The sequence below is a fragment of the Eucyclogobius newberryi genome, unplaced genomic scaffold (assembly GCF_026437365.1).
Source record: "Eucyclogobius newberryi isolate DKJ021-1_F unplaced genomic scaffold, fEucNew1.0.hap1 SCAF_4, whole genome shotgun sequence".
NCBI lineage: Eukaryota > Metazoa > Chordata > Actinopteri > Gobiiformes > Gobiidae > Eucyclogobius > Eucyclogobius newberryi.
The window spans coordinates 35,468,409-35,485,663 of NW_027316056.1; the positions used below are offsets into that span (position 1 = coordinate 35,468,409).

At 44.5% G+C, this 17,255-nt stretch overlaps 2 protein-coding genes across 3 annotated transcripts; both read left to right on the plus strand.

The window, feature by feature from the left end:
• The first annotated feature begins 783 nt into the window (after positions 1-783).
• sfrp2 (secreted frizzled-related protein 2) lies at positions 784-5,506 on the plus strand. Its single transcript, XM_072464086.1, has 3 exons — positions 784-1,314; positions 1,908-1,988; positions 3,712-5,506. The coding sequence occupies exons 1-3, from the start codon at positions 816-818 to the stop codon at positions 4,014-4,016; spliced, it is 885 nt and encodes a 294-aa protein (XP_072320187.1). The 5' UTR covers positions 784-815; the 3' UTR covers positions 4,017-5,506.
• A 4,530-nt stretch (positions 5,507-10,036) lies between these two features.
• Positions 10,037-17,251, plus strand: tnip2 (TNFAIP3 interacting protein 2). Of its 2 annotated transcripts, none has more exons than XM_072464082.1 (6): positions 10,037-10,491; positions 11,473-11,790; positions 13,660-13,731; positions 15,262-15,519; positions 15,605-15,721; positions 16,070-17,251. In XM_072464082.1, exons 1-6 carry the CDS (start codon positions 10,198-10,200, stop codon positions 16,385-16,387), a joined length of 1,377 nt encoding a protein of 458 aa, XP_072320183.1. In that variant the 5' UTR covers positions 10,037-10,197; the 3' UTR covers positions 16,388-17,251. The 2 variants fall into 2 exon arrangements, with proteins under 2 accessions (XP_072320183.1, XP_072320184.1); XM_072464083.1 differs by having other exon boundaries at positions 10,095-10,491; positions 16,067-17,248.
• Positions 17,252-17,255: the final 4 nt, after the last annotated feature.

Consider the following 17,255-nt stretch of genomic DNA (forward strand, 5'->3'; position numbering starts at 1 on the left):
AACATGACGTAACCATGACGTAACCATGACGTAAACATGATGTAAACATGACGTAACCATGACGTAACCATGACGTAACCATGATGTAAACATGATATAAACATGACGTAAACATGACTTAAACATGACGTAACCATGATGTAAACATGATATAAACATGACGTAAACATGACTTAAACATGACGTAACCATGATGTAAACATGGCGTAAACACTGTACATAAATGACTGAACCCGGGGCGCTCCTGAGTGTTTTTAAAGTCCGTCCACATTCATTGCTTCAGTTCAGCTTCCCGCATCTGTCAGCATCATGTTGATAAATGAGATCCAAGTGTTCAAAGTTATGCACATGTGTTCCCATAGACACACCGTACGATATTCTACAACTAAGACAGTTAAGAACTGTAAGAACCTTTTATAATTAGAATAATGCGTTACAAACTGAACCTTCATGTTTTCTACCACGTTATGAAGTCAAATAATCGGTTTTGCAGTTGTTGTATCGAAAAATTGCCATCCAAGATTATTAAATGTAACAAAAAGCAGAATAACCCCCTAAAATGTAGTATATAATGTATAGTAAACATCCCAAAGGCTAAATTTAGTCCCAGGCTCGTGTGTAAAGCCCCTGTCGTCAGCAGCAGCAGCAGCAGCAGCAGCAGCAGCAGGACTCAGGGGGGTGCAGTGAGAGCGGTGGGGGTCCATCTGTCCACAGTCACTTGATCCCGTGACTCCTCCCCGACGTGTGCTCTTAGAAAACTGTGGCAGCGGCAGCGGCAGCGCACAGACGCACCAGAGCCCTCCGGACGCCGCACCATGGAGCTCCACGCTTGCCTGGCCCTCGCCCTCCTCCTCGCCCTGCCCTGCGCCGACGCCATCCACGGCCTGTACAGCTTCGGACAGCACGACCTGTTCTACAAGAAGAACCACTGCAAGCCCATCCCGGCCAACCTGCTCCTCTGCCACGACATCGAGTACACCGAGATGCGGCTGCCCAACCTGCTGGGCCACGAGACCATGAGCGAGGTGCTCCAGCAGGCGTCCTCCTGGATCCCGCTGGTGCAGAAGCAGTGCCACCCGGACACCAGGAAGTTCCTCTGCTCGCTGTTCGCGCCGGTGTGCCTGGACGACCTGGACGAGCCCATCCAGCCGTGCCGGTCCCTGTGCGAGAGCGTGCGGAACGGCTGCGCGCCCGTCATGTCGGCGTTCGGGTTCCCGTGGCCGAAGATGCTGGAGTGCGAGCGCTTCCCCCTCGACAACGACCTGTGCATTCCGCCGGCGAGCCTCGGGACGGTCGTGCCAGCCACCAAAGAAGGTAGGCGAGAAGTGAAAGAAAAGAATGCAAATATCGTCGTGAGTTACTTTTGAACAGAAGTAAAGAGAGCTGGTGTTACTTTTAAATCAGTGCTAGGTCAAAATGGCCATTAAGCACTATCACAATGAATGATTACGATGACATTTGATAAGAAACTCAAAAAGTCCTATTTGCAACTAAGACTGTGGACTAAACTAGGACTAAAAACCAAGAAATAACCCGGGAAATAACGAGGACCAAACCAGGGCGAGCGTAAATGGGTCGGTTTCTTGAATTTGTTGCAGAAGAAGAATAAGAAGAATATTTAGCACTTTCTCGTCGTACCACCAGTGCCCAGCGGGTGGCGGTGTTGTCATCTGTCCCGCACATCCTGTCTGGAACGAGTAGAAGTAGTAAATCAAAAACCAAGTGAAAAGTAATAATGTATTGAATGTGTGATATAAAATCAGAAATGTACTGCAGTATTTGAGAAGGAAAATGCTGTGGTTTTGGCCTCTGGGATTGAAAAGTAGAAGTTAGATCTGGTCTCCATAAGTTTGATTTCACTTTTTGTAGTTTGTAGAGTTCAATAATGCTGTTCGTTTGATCCGTAGCTCCCAGAGTTTGCGACGCTTGCAAAGAAACGGACGAGCGCGACAACGAGATCGTGGACAACCTGTGCAAGAACGACTTTGGTGAGTAACGTCAAGCTCAACGCACTAATTCATTTTTACGTATCATTTTGACTTTTCCGTCGCACTGTCGCACTGTTCTCAGCCTGATCCCATGAACTGATTGTTTTACTCGACGCGTACAGCAGGGGGCGCTGTTTAAAGCTGCACCGTGTAACTTTTCAGGCGTCTCTCTCTGTGGCGATGTTACTGCTTTGCCTGGAATCTTCCACTATATTCCATTAATATATCTACAAAGAGACAAGCACGCAGCGCCCACAACAAGCCAAGTTACAGGGCAGATCTGTGGAGAGGCAACCTGTAACAGTCACGGTGAAAAATAAAATAAAAAAAATGAGCTCTCCATGGAGACAAGCAGTGGCAGACTTCTTCCAGAAAAGTTACACGCTGCCTCTTTAAAACCTACAGCCTCGTGTCTGTGGGTTTGGAGCCGAATGGTAGAATCTGAAAGTGTCGAAAGTGAAGCGTGCCAGGTTGTCTGAGAGGTCCTGAGGGGTCCTGAGGGGTCCTGAGGGGTCCTGAGAGGTCCTGAGGGCTCCTGAGAGGTCCTGAGGGGTCCTGAGGGAGTTCTGAGAGGTCCTGAGAGGTCCTGAGGGGTCCTGAGGGGTCCTGAGGGAGTTCTGAGAGGTCCTGAGAGGTCCTGAGAGGTCCTGAGGGCTCCTGAGAGGTCCTGAGGGGTCCTGAGGGAGTTCTGAGAGGTCCTGAGAGGTCCTGAGGGGTCCTGAGGGGCCCTGAGAGGTCCTGAGAGGTCCTGAGGGGTCCTGAGAGGTCCTGAGGGGTCCTGAGGGGTCCTGAGGGAGTTCTGAGAGGTCATGAGGGGTCCTGAGGGAGTTCTGAGAGGTCCTGAGGGGTTCTGAAGGGTCCTGAGAGGTCCTGAAAGGTCTTGAGGGGTCCTAATGGGTCCTGAGTGGTAGTGAGTGGTCCTGAAGGGTCCTGAGGGGTCCTGAAAGGTCCTGAGGGGTAGTGAGTGGTCCTGAGGGGTAGTGAGGGGTCCTGGTGGGTCCTGATGGGTCCTGAGAGGTCCTGAGGGGTCCTGAGTGGTCCTGATGGGTTTTGAGAGGTCCTGAGGGGTCCTGAGAGGTCCTGAGAGGTCCTGAGAGGTCCTGAGAGGTCTAAGCCTTTACGGCTCTCTGTCGTTTAAGCTAAGGAGGAGCTACAATAACATTATGATTAGATAACACAGACTCCAGTGAAAACAAGACGGCAAAAAGTAGACAGAAACAGAAAATAACAATTTATCATCAAACCTGGACTTAACACACATCTGACACAGCCACACTAAAGAGGTGAAATAAATGCTGATAAAGCTGAGGATAAACCTGAAGTTACTCCTTAGTTGCCTTTGCTTCAGCCACAAACATGGAACAACTTTGAACCTACCCAAGACTTTGGCCTCGTGATTTAGAAAAAGCATAATTCTGGTGCAGTTTAGACTTTGAGATTAAGAAAACACTTTTGTTATGCTTGGGGCGACGTCAGCCTGACCTCTGACCTCTGACCTCTGACCTCTGACCCTGGACCCGGAGCCACTGCCAGAACGTGGTAACACTCATCGTCATTACAAATAACCAAAGAGCTCCAAAGAGAACCGGGCAGGGTGCCAGGGTCTCTTTTGTAACACCGTAGAGGTTCTAATAAGTACCTCCTGTAGCTCCCTGACCACTTAAGAGTGTCATTGGTGGATTCAAGGCTTTACAGCGCTTCCCCTCTTCTCTTCCACCTGCAGCGCTCAAGATCAAGGTGAAGGAAATCTCGTACATCAACGGCGACACCAAGATCGTCCCCGAGACCAAGAGCCGGACCATCTACAAAATGAACGGCGTGACGGAGCGGGACCTGCGCAAGACGGTGCTGTGGCTGCGCGACGGGCTGCAGTGCATCTGCGAGGAGATGAACGACATCAACGCCGCCTACCTGGTCATGGGCCAGAAGCTGGACGGGCACCTGGTCATTACCTCGCTCAAGCGCTGGCAGAAGGGGCAGCGCGAGTTCAAGAGGATCTCGCGCAGCATCCTCAAGCTGCAGTGCTGAGCGGGGCAGTGCTGAGCGGGGCGGGGCGGTGCTGAGCGGGCAGTGCTGAGCGGGCGGTGCTGAGCGGGCAGTGCTGAGCGGGATCGAGGTTATTGGTGAGCAGTATTTGGCGAGAAGAGAGGTTTATTTTTCACCGCGTTCCAATCTACGCTTCAGACACCAACGCGTAAGTGTCAGCGGGCGACTACGGCAATCAGAGAAACTTAATAAATAAATAAGAATGTAATAAACCGTATTTTCCGGAGTATAAGTCGCACCAGAAAAAAAAACGCAAAATAGAGAAGAAAAAAACATATATAAGTCGCATTTTGGGGGGAAATTTATTTGATAAAATCCAAGAAAAGCATTAAGAAATGCAGTTTAAAATCATAACAGATGAGAGAACATGGTGAATAGGTGTACGTATGCTAATGCTAACACCTTCAGCTACATGACATATGCTAATGCTAACACCTTCAGCTACATGACGTATGCTAATGCTAACACCTTCAGCTACATGACGTATGCTAACGCTAACACCTTCAGCTACATGACGTATGCTAACGCTAACACCTTCAGCTACATGAGGCACAGACAGAACTGTGGTAAGTGTCTGGTATGTTAACGTAACATATGAACAGTTATTCAGATAACTATAGCATAAAGAACATGCTAACAAGTTTAGCAAAGCATCAGTTTTACCCCAAATTACTAAATCCACTGAATTCTTCTTCCTCTGTGTCACTTCTAAACAACTCCACAAACTCCAGAGGAAGAGGAAGTGCAGATTCTTCTTCTGCGTCTCTTAGAGCCTAGAGCGCCCTCTTGTGGTTGCCAGTGTGAAAATAACAGATAATATCACACATAAGTCGCTCCTCGGCCAAAACTATGAAAAAAGGTGTGACTTATAGTCCGGAAAATATGGTATCTGCCCAAATCAACAAACATACAATATTTTTTTAAACCCAATGATCCACGTACTAAAGTAGCTTGTTAATTAGTCATATTTATCAAAGGTGTGAGTCATGTGACAGGCCCAGTGTGTGTGTGTCTCATTCTGGTGTAAGAGGAGGTCCCGATGCACGTGATTGGTCAGTGACCCGTTCCATGTCCCATAGGGGCTCTTTATACTTAGGTGATTAAGCTTTGTAAAATGATGTGTGTTAAAAACAAAAGGTTCTTTTCTCCAACATGAGAGATAGCGGGCTATATTCTCTTCCTGTTCCACGCTTTTGTACTTAGTACTTTTGTACTTCCACTGCAAACTTTTCTACACAGATATTTTTCTACTCCACTCTGTCATTCGTCCATGTTACAGTTGATTTAGATGATTTTGTTGTTGTTGTTGTTGTGGTTTATTAAAAGTAAAAGACCCCTTTGGTGATAGTGATGTTTGAATGAAACACGAATAATCAAGTGTATGTAATATAAAGTATTGACTGTGTAAATATTATTATCTGTAATCTTGTGTAAAGTTAATAAAATGTGTGAGTTTTTTTCTTCTTAGGAAATTTGACTCGACTGGACATATTCTATTTATGAGTGTAATATTTATATAGCACATTTGACCAACAAAGGATTGTTTCCAATGTGATAAGTCATAAAACAGAATAAAAAATAGATTAAATAAAGTAAAAATAAATAAAATAAATACCACATAAAAAATACAATAAGACAATGAAACAGACTAAAATTGTGTAATACATGAGCTGAATACGTGAGACTAAACTTATTCATTATGGTCTGTTTTAGTTTAATCCTCTGATGTAAAACTGTCAGTGAAAAGAGACTTATGTCCAAAAGTAGTTTATAATTTGACTGTTCGGTAGAAGTGTTGCTAAATGACGCCCCCTAGTGGATATGTTCTTGGTCATTTCTGAGAACTTAAGCCTTTGAGTCACATTAGTAACCACACAACATAAGAACACCAGAAGTGCCGACTCAGAGCTTTATTCATAAGTTTGATGCTAAGTTTCTAAAAGGGCTTTTTGTGGTTTGTTCTTTGACATAAAATGTGACTTTTTTCGAGTCGTGGTGCATTTAAGGTACCGTGATCTCTGTGGGAAAGCCTGGATCTGTAAAGTCTGTGAGAATGAGGCCAAACATGGTAAATCTAGAGCGTCGGAAAATCTCATTCTGAAATTGAAACCTAAAGGTGCGTAATGTGGCTTTGTTCAAATGTCTGAATTAGCCGTTCCTCTAAATGTATATAATTACAGTCAAACCAGGGGCTCGGTTCACGGGTGACTTTATGAACGTAATCACTTTTGGTAATAGAAGTCATAAAGCTGTAATGGAGGAACAGAGTGAGAACAATGACACTGGCACTGAATATGTCACTTATGGAATGACATCATTGGCTGATATAAAGCATCATTTATGTCTAATATTCATGTTTCTGTAAATACAATGAGACATACACAGACATGAACCAGTCCAGTGAAGGTGTGTGGACTTTAAAAACACAGAAAGCCGGTTGGTCTCTGACACAACAACTATTCTAGTCACAAAAACACATCATGACCTCATGGACTTTGTACGCCAAAGCAATGGGACGAGTACTTTTACGGACTACGACAGAGTCTGAGGACTACGAAACGTCTGAGGAATAAAGTCTGGCGGTAATGCAACACTCGGATGCCAACCGCCATAAAACAACAACAACAACAACAACAACAGAGGAGCATTACCATCAGATGACATCGTGGGTTTGGAACAGCGTGTTAAAAGGAGAGCACTGTGTAACATTTCTGCTTGTCTCCATGGAGATGGAGATTAGCTTGAATGTTTCACAGTATGGCATTAATGTGTCTCCATGGCGATGCAGCTGATGCCACCAGACCAAGTTATCGATCACATTTTGAAAAAATAAAATAAAAACATACTCAGACTGTTAGCTTGCTGTTAGCTCTCTGTTACCGCTCTGTTAGCTGACTGTTAGCGCTCTGTTAGCGCTCTATTAGCTGACTGTTAGCGCTCTGTTAGCTGACTGTTAGCGCTCTGATAGCGCTCTGATAGCTCATTGTTGGCTCACTGTTGGCTCACTGTTAGCGCCCTGTTGGCTCTGATGCTAATGTTAATTTTGGAGAATAATACTGTATATAGGCCAGGCATGTCCAAACTAGGGCCCGGGGGCCAAATGCGGCCCTCAGACCAATTTTTCTTGTCCCTCCGGCTTCCTGCTATGTCGGCCCAAACAACAAATAGTACTTTTTACTGTGAAATTGGGAAAATTCAGGCATAATTGATGTTGTACCAACTTAATATTAATGTTCTAGGTCTAATTAAATGTGTGGAGGCTCATCGCAAATCCAAAGCAACATTTCAAATTATTCACTTTGTCAAGTTGTCTGTGGCCCTCTGTCCCGTTTAAGTGTCAAAATCTGGCCCTTGGTGAAAAAAGTTTGGACACCCCTGATATAGGCTATTTAAATGACGCCACAAATTGAAGTATTTTTTTTTTTTTTAAGAAATAGAAAAGAAATGTTATATTTTAATCAAAGTTAGCATTCGCTTTGAAGCACGAGCGATAAAAGTGAGCTTCGTGCACCGAGCCTGTCGATAAATGCGAGATTAATGCCAAGTTGTGGAACATTCCAGGCAAAACAAAAACATCGCCATGGCGACAAGCAGGTTGTGGACCACCCACAAGAAAAGTGACATAGTGCACCTTTAAACTGCAGCCCATGTTTCAGATTGAAGAGAGATTAGGGCCAGTTTAAAGCGCCCCCTACAGGTCAGACGACTCATTGAACTAAAATGCAGTTAAGATAAATATATTTTGAATTTAACTAAAAAATTATACAAATCTGATCACAGATTAGCTCATTGATTAGGTTTATTATTTCACTTTCTGTTCACACTAGGAAATTACCCAGCAAACACTGGGAAAAAACTCATCTAACTGGAACGAGTAGTGTGATGTCACTTCCTGTCATTATCTACAGATTTTTTAAATGTTCTACACAAATACCTGCTTGATTCTTATAAGACTGTAATGTTTATGTACAAAAGTTATAAATACAACAAATAGTCAAAATTACAAAATTGTAAAAACCCACCAAAGGCACTTTAACTTAAAACTTATGAATATGCAAATGTGTCTTTTTTGGACCCCTGATTGCATTCCTCACGGTCTCCTCGGCGTTTTCACTCTCCATTCACACTCACGTCGGTCCAGTCGCTCGTAATCCTGATTCACCTGTGACTCACCTGTTTCCTGTTTCCAGCATGTGATCGCATTCCTCATGAGTCACGTCCAAACCATTCCGGGACATTTTTCCTCCGTCACGGTCACAGTGTCTCCTTTAACCTGCCAAACCCCCATCCACAAACATCAGAAGTAAAGATCACACAGACGTGCGAGCCGGTCGGTCGTTATCGTCACGGCGAATGGAAATGTCCGAGCGGTCACTTTATGTATCATTCTCACTTTTACGGCACAGACTGGCATTGTGGTGACGTCATGCGGTGAGATCAGGTGCTGCCTTCAACCGGAGTGGGGAAAATCGCCGCCAGGAAAAGGACAGTGACGGTGCAAACAAGTCACAAAAGAGGGGAAGTATCGTTGCCGCGTGACGTGTTTGTACAAAAATGACACTTATTTTTGAAAATCGAGGGGAAATGAAACACGTGACGACGACTTCATGTGATAATCGACTTTTTGAATGATTTACAGTTTTATTCTGAGGCTCTAAGACGATTTTAGGACTTTTTCAAATTCAAAACGTAAAATATCTTGGGTTTTTTGCTATGGTTACCGTGCTTTTCACTCGTGGATATAATAGGAAGAGATAGATAAGTCAGGCGCAGGTTTTCAGGTTATATTAGGCTTTCAATGACAGTCAATGTTCTTTTTTTATTCCAAATATGTTAATTACAATCCTGTATGTAACAGTAAAGCGGCACTAACGATTATTTTACGAGTCGGTTCGTCAGTCATAGCTTTTTCTTCCCATTACTTGATTATTCATGTGTTTACTGTGACTTTTAATATATTTTAAACCAAATAAAGGTTGAAATAAGATAAGATAAGATAATCCTTTATTGTCCACACATGGGGAAATTTCATTGTTGAACGCAGGAAGTTTGAAAAACACTCAAAATATGGTGATTGAAGTCTAGAATAAAGTGGTTTAATGTTCTTTGACATTTTGATTCATGTTTTTGTGAATGGTCCAGATTTACAACGGTCAAAATACAACATGATTTTTTGTAGTTGACAGGTCACAATAGTGAACAGCATTGAGGTACTTTCTACTGTCATTGTGTTTAATCTATGACTTTATCTGTTATCTGTCTGTTTTTATTGTTTCCTTGTGCGCGAAAGCCGACTACAACTGCAATAAAGTTACATGAACAGTAAAAAACAATAAACTTGTAAGATTTTGTTTTTATTTGAAACGCCTGCCTTGAATGAAATACTTTGGAATCATTAAGTACTTTGTTTTTGTCAAGAAATAAAAAAGTTTATTTAATGTCTGACAAGATGGTGGATAATAATATGCAAAAAAATAAATAATGTAACCAAAAAAATAAATACCATATACATGACATATGGGTATAAATAAAGTTAAAGTATAAATAAAGTTAAATGAACAGTAATAACCCATAAACTATAACTATAAAGATATATTATTTGTATTTCAAACCCCGGCCTTGAATGGAACATATTAGTCAAGAAAGAAGTTATTTAAGGTCTGACAATCAGTATTAATAGACTTATTCAGTAACAGTATGAAGTGTGTGGGTAACACCATAATAAGACAATTAAAAAAAGAAAAGTCCAGCTGAAAGTTCTGATGCGCGCGTTGTTTTTACGACGCCCCCTGAACGCGCCGCAGCCGCAGCAGTTTCACTTTGAGTGTTTACGGTACCGACACCGGAGCTCTGTCCGGTACCGGCTCCAAACCAAGAAGTGTGTCCCAGAAGAGAAACAAAAAGAGGCTTAAAAAACCTTTTTTAAGCTCTAAACGTCTGTCTTCTGCCGCCGCGACGCGTCTTGAACGCGCTTTGAACGCGCTTTTGACGAGGCTGAAAAAAGTACCGCGGGGGAAGTTCCCAAGGAAATCCCCGCGAGGGGATATTATCCAAGTGCGACCGCCGCCTCGTCACAAGCCACACGCGGGACGTCAAATGCGGGACGGACAGACACATCCAAACCATCCTCACCATCGTTATAATAAAAATATTCATCATAAGCATGGACGCGGCGGACGCGGGCGAAGTGCGCAGCTACGACGCGCTCAACACGCTTTACCACGAGGCGCGCGCGGAGCTGGAGCGGCTCGGGACGCGGCTGCGCGCTGAGGAGACGGTCGTGTCCGAGCTGAGGGCGCGTCTGGCCCGCTACGAGAGGACGTACATGACCGTGGGAGAGAAGGAGCCGGTGGTGCTGGGCCCGTCCATGTCGCTCCTGGAGAACCTGTGCAGAGAGCTCCGCAAACACACGCGGAAGGAGGGCGAGCTGGAGGCGAAGGCGGCGCGGCACGCGGAGGTAAAGGGCCCGCGGAGGGGGTCGTGTGTGCCAAGGGGGGTCGTGTGTGCCAAAGGGGGTCGTGTGTGCCAAGGGGGGTCGTGTGTGCCAAGGGGGGTCGTGTGTGCCAAGGGGGGTCGTGTGTGCCAAGGGGGGTCGTGTGTGCCAAGGGGGGGTCGTGTGTGCCAAGGGGGGTCGTGTGTGCCAAGGGGGGTCGTGTGTGCCAAGGGGGGTCCGTGTGTGCCAAGGGGGGGTCGTGTGTGCCAAGGGGGGTCGTGTGTGCCAAGGGGGGTCCGTGTGCGCCAAGGGGGGTCGTGTGTGCCAAGGGGGGTCCGTGTGCGCCAAGGGGTCAGAGCCAGAGCCCGTGTACGAGGCTGGAAGAGCGTGCGTAAAGCGAGCGTAAAGCGTGCGTCTCCAAGTCCCGAATTTATTGGCATTTTGGAGTTTTGGTGTTGAAACTTGTGCTCCACTGGGCACACGTGGCTAGTTTGGAGTTATCACGTCATGTTTTGTGTCCGTTTTGCTGTTGTAAGTGTGATGTGTCACGTGGGATGTCTGCGCGTCTTCATAAACGCGGAGGAGCCGCATGGTTTTTCAGTTCTCCGCATTCAAATAGATATAAAAAGCTGCTTAAAACTGTCTCGACATTAAAGAGGTCAGTTTGTTGTATTAAAGTTAAAATATAGTGCAAAGTTTACACAAAGAATAGACTTACGCGCATTATAACTGTGTAGCGTGTGTGGATCGTGTATGTAAGGACCGTTAACAACAAATAAATACAAATTATTATGGAATATTGGTGGCACAGTGGGTTAAGTTGTTTACCTGTCAACCAGAGAGTACCCAGTTCAAACCTCGCTCGAGCCTCGTGTCTTTTGTATTGTATCGTAAGTGTCTGGACGTTCAAAATACCAGAACATATGAGATAAAGTCACGTTCCAGAAGATAAAACGCACATAAAGAAGTGTCCACAGTCGCTACATTAACTCTGGTCGTCTGCAGGAGGTCCAGGCCCTCACGGCGGCGCTCCGGCACAAGGAGCTGGAGCTGGAGCGGGCGAGGTCGGAGCCCGGGCACGAGAAGGAGCGGGAGATCCAGGGGCTGCGCTCGGCCCTGCGCCAGCGGGAGCGCTCGGAGGCCACCCGGGCCGTCCTGTGCACCTCCTTAGCCGAGGAGGCCGACCAGCTCCGGGGCCAGCTGGGGGCCACGGTCAGGGTGTGCAAGGAGCTGCTGGCGCGCCTGGAGAGGGGCCGGGAGGGGGACCGGGAGGGGGACCGGGACAGCGAGGAGAAGGAGGAGAAGAAGGAGGAGGAGGCACAGGTGTGTAGAGCTCAAAATGAACCTGCAGAAGTGTCATTTTAAAACACATTCATGGTTTGTGCACGTACCGAGCGATAATGGTGCGTTTTAAATGTAGAAAAGTGAAAAAGACTGTTCATAAAATGAGTACGGAGTCAAAATGTTACTTATACTATAAGCACAAATGTGGAAAGTAACTAAAAGAGCTAAAAGAAAGAGCGACAGTTCTATGAGAAGTGTGTGCGCTTTTAAATGTAGTTCTGTTTTAAACTTAAATATCTCTAGTTTAGTGTAAATGTTTTTAAGAGGTTTCAATATCAATGTTTTTTTGTTTTTACCTGGTTAAATACAGGTTAATAATGACAAAAACTAAATAATAACAGTTGCGTAATTGAAACGTTTTTTGGGGCGATTGTGCTTTTTTGAGTCGATTTTGAAACATGTTCTCGCACTTTTAATCAAGTATAATTCTGGTATATTTGAGTATAATTCTGGTATATATTCGAGTATAATTCTGGTATATATTTGAGTATAATTCTGGTATATTTGAGTATAATTCTGGTATATATTCGAGTATAATTCTGATATATATTTGAGTATAATTCTGGTATATATTCGAGTATAATTCTGGTATATATTCGAGTATAATTCTGATATATATTTGAGTATAATTCTGGTATATATTCGAGTATAATTCTGGTATATATGAGTATAATTCTGGTATATATTCGAGTATAATTCTGGTATATTTGAGTATAATTCTGGTATATTTGAGTATAATTCTGGTATATATTCGAGTATAATTCTGGTATATATTCGAGTATAATTCTGGTATATTTGAGTATAATTCTGGTAATCGTACACATTTAAAGTCCCGGGTGTTACTGAGAACCGCGCCTCTCACTGCCGTCTCCGCCCTGTTCCAAACACACAAAACGCCACAGCATCGCCCGCTCTGATTGGCCGACGCTGAGAGAACGTGCGGATTGCGGTTTAAGAACAACTTAAGTCGACTTCAAACCATTTAAAGAACCACGTTTTGTGTAAAAGACTGATTTAAAATGTGACTAAAACTGCTGCGAGTTGTATTTCCCGTGCGTATTTGTACCCGTCGTACATATAAATTATAGTTTCACGCCAATCGAGCAGGTATTTGTGGAGAAAACGTTGAAAAATTTGTGGAAAATAACAGGAAGTGACATCACACCAGGGACACTCAGTCCAGTTTATGCAGAATTTACACAAAGAAACAGCTTTTTCACCCTCTAAACATGAATTAAAAGAAATACAAACCAAAAGTCTCTCTAACATATATTATATGTGACATTGGATGAGTTTTCTCCCAGTGTTTGCTGGGTAATTTCCTAGTGTGACGTCATCCATTTCAAACAGGAAGTGAAAGTTTAAACCTAAATAATGTGCTTCTCTGTGATGATTTCTTTCATCATTTTTGAGCAAAATTCCAAATATATTTCTCTCTATTTTAGTTCGATGAGTCGCTCCTGTAGGGGGCGCTGCGAGCAATATCTGTCATTCAAAAATTGCTCAAGTTAAAGGGAAATTTTGTTATGGAGTAATTGTACATAAGTAATACCCGTGTAATCAGACAGACAACACATACAAGATTATTAAAGTATTAAAGAAGATTATTTAAGTAAATTCAAGACTGAAAATAAATATATATAAGATAAAACTGTTACTTTTGAACTTTAAACAAACGTCGGCTTCAACATTCAAGTAAGACCTTTAAATAAGTAGAAGTAAAAGAGGATGTGCACCTTAATGCCTCACTACCAGCCCTGTGTGTGTGTGTGTGTGTGTGTGTTTTTATTGTAATGTGTGTTAAAGTTACGTGTGAAGTTAACATTGCAGCTTTTGTGTCGTTTACAGACGACAAACGCGGCGGAAACGATGGAGCGACTTCAGCAGGAGAACGAGCGGCTAAAGCAGCGCGTGGCATACGTAAGGACGCTACACTTACTCCTATTTTAGCTGCATTCACGCGGAGTACGCTCAAACCCGCGCTTCGCAGTAAAAGTACTTATATTTGCACAGAAGACGCTCCGAGAAAGTACTTTTACTGCGCTAAATCAGAACAAGCCTTTCTGCGCTAATAATGTTATTTGTACTTTCAATATCAGCTGATTTAGTGACTTCATTTGACCTCATTTGACCTCATCTGACTTCATTTGACTTAATTTGACTTCATTTGACTTCATTTGACTTTATTTGACTTTATTTGACTTTATTTGACTTTATTTGACTTTATTTGACTTTATTTGACTTTATTTGACTTTATTTGACTTCATTTGACTTTATTTGACTTTATTTGACTTCATTTGACTTCATTTGACTTCATTTGACCTCATTTGACCTCATTTACATATTGTGTCGTACTATTTGACTTTGACCCAGGTCTCACTGGCGTTACGTAAATGCTGTAAATATAAATGTACTTTAGTAAAAGTACTTTCACTTGCCGCTGAAACAAAGACAAATCCATTGAACTGTGAGTGTTTGACAGAAAGAGGAAGTAGAACATGTTTGTTTTGACTCAGCTTTAGAAATTCCCTTTTGTCCAGGATTATATGTAGTAAATCTGCATTTTCTTGACCGATATTTCAGTTTGGACAAGAATAAGAACATCAAAACCAGGACTAAACCGGGACTAAAACAGGAATAAATCAGGACTGAACCAGGACTAAACCAGGACTAGAACAAGAATAAACCAGGACTAAATCAGGACTAAACCAAGAATAAACCAGGACTAAATCAGGACTAAACCAGGACTAAACCAGGACTAGACCAAGAATAAACCAGGACTAAATCAGGAATAAACCAGGACTAAACCAGGACTAGACCAAGAATAAACCAGGACTGAACCAGGACTAAACCAGGACTAGACCAAGAATAAACCAGGACTAAATCAGGACTAAATCAGGACTAAACCAGGACTAAACCAGGACTAGACCAAGAATAAACCAGGACTTAATCAGGAATAAACCAGGACTAGACCAGGAATTAACCGGGACTAAACTAGGACTAAACCAGGACTAAATCAGGACTAACTCAGGAATAAACCAGGATTAAATCAGGAATAAACCAGGACTAAACCAGGACTAGACCGGGAATAAACCAGGACTAAACCAGGACTAGACCGGGAATAAACCGGTACTAGATCAGGACTAGATCAACACTATACCGGGACTAATCCTGGACTAATCTGGGACTAAACCAGGACTAAAAGAAGACCAAACCAGGAGGAACAGAACTTAAAAGAATAATGTAAATGTGTCCTCAGAACGATCACTGTTTGGACCGTTTTGTCCTAAATAGCGGACGGCGCAGTATTAACGAGGCGCAGTATTAACGAGGCGCAGTATTAACGAGGCGCAGTATTAACGAGGCGCAGTATTAACGAGGCGCAGTATTAACGAGGCGCAGTATTAACGAGGCGCAGTATTAACGAGGTGCACGTCCCGATTGCTCCAGGTCCAGAGTCTGAACTCGCAGTGGCAGAAGTACGACTCCAGCAGAGAGGAATACATCCGGGGCCTGTGCCAGCGGGTGAAGGAGAGCTCCAGGCTGGTGGAGGCCCCGGGCACCGTCGCCCCCGCCGTGCTGCACCAGGAGATCGCCCGACTCAACGGCCTCCTGGAGGACAAGGTGGGCGAGTGCGTGCGCCTGCGCCGGGACGCGGAGGACGCCCAGAGGCGGGGCCGGGAGCGCGTGCAGATGTTGGAGCAGCAGGTCGGTGCAGGGCGAAAAGAGACCATCAGAACACTTTAAATACATCAATAAATGAAAGATGTTTAATGTGGCGTTTGCCCTCCAGGTACTGATCTACACGGACGACTTCAAATCGGAGCGAGCCGACCGGGAGAGGGCGCAAGGCCAGATCCAGGAGCTGAAAGAGCAGATCCGGCAGCTGAAGCAGCAGCTGCACAAACAGGTAAAGAGTCATTTTATAACACTTTTCAGTTTCAAGCTAATCGCACAACGGCGTGCAATGTTCTGTGATGTTTGTGATTGCGTTTGTGCAATAATCAAATAAACTAATCAGATTTTAGCCATTGCACTGTTTTATTTTAATGCTACAATATAATTGCTTGACCTAAATATATGTATGCAAAGTGATAAGACATGACGAGTGTTGCTATGCTATGCTATGCTATGCTATGCTATGCTATGGAGACAATAAGATGGAGACAACAAGATGGAGACAATATTAGCTGAAAAGATGGAGAAAGGGGATGTTTGTGTGCTGCTGCTTACATGTCTTTCCTCTTGTCGCCAGCAGGGGGCAGAAGTGCGGGAGATCAGAGACAGAGATCGGGATATAGTTCCTCTTTGCCGCGTTCACATCGGACACCGAATCGCTCCGAGACGGACCAAAGACACTGAGCATGTAGCGAGGAGCAGCGCGGACAGGCGGCGGCAGGAGCGGCAGGAGCACCAGCAGCCGCCGCAGCCCTCTGGTGCCGCTGCGCCACAGCGCCCCCACTGGAGCGAGAGCGCAGAGCAGTCTGAGCTGCGGTGCCCGCGCTGTCAGGCTCGATTCAGCGACGCAGAGGCAGCTCAGTACTTCGACCACTGGGAGGAGTGCGCCAGGATATGAGTGGGACTTTTCACGCCAAACCATGAGCACACACCACACCATGAGCAGGACCTTTCACACCATGAGCAGGACCTTTCACACCATGAGCAGGACCTTTCACACCATGAGCAGGACCTTTCACACCATGAGCAGGACCTTTCACACACCACAAACCTGAGAACAGCGAGGAAGGAGCACTACACAAACAGACCGCCCTCAGCATGAGCCGAGAGGCAGCAGGGGCGTGGCTTACGGACATTAACACTCAATGAAAACATAATGACAGTCACACTTTTTACACACAGTTACACTTTCAGTTAAAGGACAAACATCATCATCTCTGTTGTGACTGAAACGTCCCGTAACTGTCGTGACTCAGGAGAACCGACCGGGGCATCCAGGCGCCCTCGCTCAAGGTTCCGTCGTGATGAATCTGGCGTTTTCACATTTACTTAGTTTCCAAAAAAAGCCCCCGGTCCCGCCGTGTGCAGATGCTGTAGAATCCCCCCTCTCGTGGGAAGTGAACGCGACACGCGCCAAATGTCATTGACCTGATTGTTTCCTATTGCCACTGTTGCACTTTTGGTGACATTTAGCCCTGGTTCAGACGGAAGTGCACGTGGCGGTGGCTCATGCTCGGTTAACTGTCACTTTGTGGCAGTTTGTCAAGAAAAAATGACACAAAATTTAAAAAAAGACAGTTCAAACTTTCATAAAACAAAGTGATATATTGTCATTGCGTTTACTTCACCGTTTGCGTATGAGGTCATTAATCATGTTCACTATTCACTGGAGCCCGTCGTATGCACTTTAAAGAGAAATAAGCTTCTACCTTATGTATCGAGGTGCTATGTATATTTTGACTACTTTTAAAATGTAAATTATATAT